Source organism: Triticum aestivum, chromosome 6A, assembly GCF_018294505.1.
Source record: "Triticum aestivum cultivar Chinese Spring chromosome 6A, IWGSC CS RefSeq v2.1, whole genome shotgun sequence".
NCBI classification, from domain to species: Eukaryota; Viridiplantae; Streptophyta; class Magnoliopsida; order Poales; family Poaceae; genus Triticum; species Triticum aestivum.
The window spans coordinates 35,858,339-35,860,975 of NC_057809.1; the positions used below are offsets into that span (position 1 = coordinate 35,858,339).

Below are 2,637 nucleotides of genomic sequence, written 5' to 3' on the forward strand. Positions count from 1 at the left end.
TGCGGTACAACTTCCATTGAATTCAGATTCATTTCTTGCAAGAACCAACAAGTCCATTACATTCAGATCCATCGCCATCCACTAACTACACAGGCCGATGGAACAGCAACGCACGCACGCACTCAGAAACAAAACCATAGCAGAGAAACCATAGCAGATGGAGATTGGAGCAGCGGGCGCAGGTCAGCCGCCGAATCCGTAGAGGGTTCGCCCCTGTCGCTTGAGGGCGTAGACGACGTCCATGGCGGTGACGGTCTTGCGGCGGGCGTGCTCGGTGTAGGTGACGGCGTCGCGGATGACGTTCTCCAGGAAGATCTTGAGCACGCCGCGGGTCTCCTCGTAGATGAGCCCCGAGATGCGCTTCACGCCTCCACGGCGAGCCAGCCGCCGGATGGCCGGCTTGGTGATGCCCTGGATGTTGTCCCGGAGCACCTTCCGGTGGCGCTTGGCGCCGCCCTTGCCGAGGCCCTTCCCTCCCTTGCCGCGGCCGGACATGGTTGACGGCTTGGAGCTGACTGAGATGGAAACGGAGGAGGAGCGGTGGTGGTGGCGGCTGGTGGGAGGATTGGGAGGAATGGAAGGGGGATTTAACAAAGGGAGGAGTGTGCGGCCTGCCGTTGGATCCGCACGGGATTGGACGGTCAAGATGGCGATCCGCGAGAGAGATGGCGCGGATCGGTGACGTGGCTCCAAAATTTCATCTCCGGTAAGGCGGGCGGCAGCTCGAAAATATTTGAATTAGACACCATTTGGTCCTCCGTTTCTTGCAACAAATCCGTTCATTTATTCAGCTACCCGACAAATTACCCATTCAAGAAAGATGGATTTTGACATGGCTCTGAAATTGCGTCCGTTTATTTATTGGATCTTGCCTTGTCATTTTTTTTCATGTATGAGGAGTGAGCTTTTGCGCTCCACTTCTATTTGGATCATCTAATCCAATTCAATCCATTCATCACTGGTCCTCCACATATTGGGCTATTCATTCGTGAGGAAGTAGAAAACATTTGAATGTAGATTAAGGTAACATCAACTTCTTTTGAAACTGACACAATTGATTAGACAAAATAACTCCTTTAAAGGATGTTGAGCGTCTCCTTGGGGCATCCCGTGCGTGTCCTGCGTTGGTTCAGAACGGGTGTTCGACATCTCGTGTCTGCTTCCACTTGTGTGCCTCGGATGTCACTTGTACATCCCACCATCTCACTCAACTCGTGTTTTGCTTCACTAGTGCACCTGCACCCGGCTGGTAGTGCTTCTTTTGTGCATCAGACCCGTCACTCCGCTCGTATTTGACTCCGGGACGTTGTGAGCCAGCGCAACGTGTAATTTTTGTCTAGACGTGTGCTTCGCCTGTGCACCCCAAACCTCACTCAGTTTGTGGTTTACTTCGGGGCGTTGTGACTCGACTCATTTTTGTGTTATTGCTTGTCTGTTGGAGGTGAGTTTTGTGCATAAGGTTGTGTTCGTCCCTTTTTCTCTGGCCGGTTGGGTTTGCTTCGTTGCTTGAAGAGAAAAAGTGTTTAAAGGAAATTCATTGAAATCTATAAGTGAAATTCCTTGACTGTGGCTGTAAAAAACTGCCCAAGTCATTCTGATATTTTTGTGTGCAGTTCTAATGATGTTAAGCTTCATTGTTTGCAGGGATATCTAAAGGTGTTAGCACTATAATAAGGTGACTAGTTGATGAAACGTACACTCACAAATAGAAGCGTTTGCATTGAACTATTGCATTTAACAATTGCAATGAACTATTTGAATCGAACAAAATGTGCATTGGACTTTTTCTTTTTACGTTTGGGACATTTCGTCAGATGGGTTGTGGACGCCAACTCTTCTACCTCTGACGTCGGTGGCATGAAAGGGGGAGGCGGAGGTGGTGGGCAGGGGTGCACCAGCACAGCAGCCTTGATGGTGCGGCCTGCTGCAACAGCCTTCAACTTCTTTGCCCATGATGCTGACGCTGGCTGTGCGGGATCCCGCGACGGCCGCTTGCCGTGCCGCTTAAGCGGTGTGTTTGGCCTTCTATGGACGGCTACCGACCAGGCCATCCCCTCCAGCGGCGTGTGGACGTGAAGACAACACGACGGACAGTGGTCTTTAAGATGGCGGAAGGAGGCGGTGCGGGGTCGGAGGCCATGGCGGTGAGGTCTTGGAGGAGGTCGGCGATGCTCTCGACAGACCATCCGGTGACCGGCGGCGGTGACACAAGTTGGAAGGAAGGTGGGCCGGTGGCGTCGCGCGGGAAGGAAAGGAGCTAGTAGGTATGTCATACACGATCAATTTTGCTTTTGGGCAAACTCCTTTCGTGACGCAAATTTGCAGCCAGAGGTGCCCTGTTTTTGGTACACATTCAATTCCATCTAGCATCTACAGTACAACCAAACAACAAAATTAGAATTCAAGCTCATTTGAATACAGGTGCCGGTTTAGTCTTGAACCCAATTCAATTTCACAAAGCACATCGATGTCCAAACGAAGTTGATGAAGTGTGTCATGCACGATTCAGATCCCTGCGCTCTGATTGGTCCATTCCGTGCTCCCACGGATCGACCCCCTCCCCGCGAACCTCCCTCCCTCCAATAAAACCCGAGCCCCCGGCGCCGTCATAACCCACAATCTCAGAGCAGAGCAGAG

At 51.5% G+C, this 2,637-nt stretch overlaps 1 protein-coding gene across 1 annotated transcript; it reads right to left on the minus strand.

The window, feature by feature from the left end:
* On the minus strand, positions 1–552 carry LOC123131855 (histone H4). Its single transcript, XM_044551550.1, has one exon. The coding sequence runs from the start codon at positions 493–495 to the stop codon at positions 184–186; it is 312 nt and encodes a 103-aa protein (XP_044407485.1). The 5' UTR covers positions 496–552; the 3' UTR covers positions 1–183.
* Between the last annotated feature and the right edge of the window lie 2,085 nt (positions 553–2,637).

What these genes read in the sequence shown, in the direction of transcription:
- LOC123131855 (XM_044551550.1), bottom strand. Translation starts at nt 495, where the DNA reads ATGTCCGGCCGCGGCAAGGGAGGGAAGGGCCTCGGCAAGGGCGGCGCC.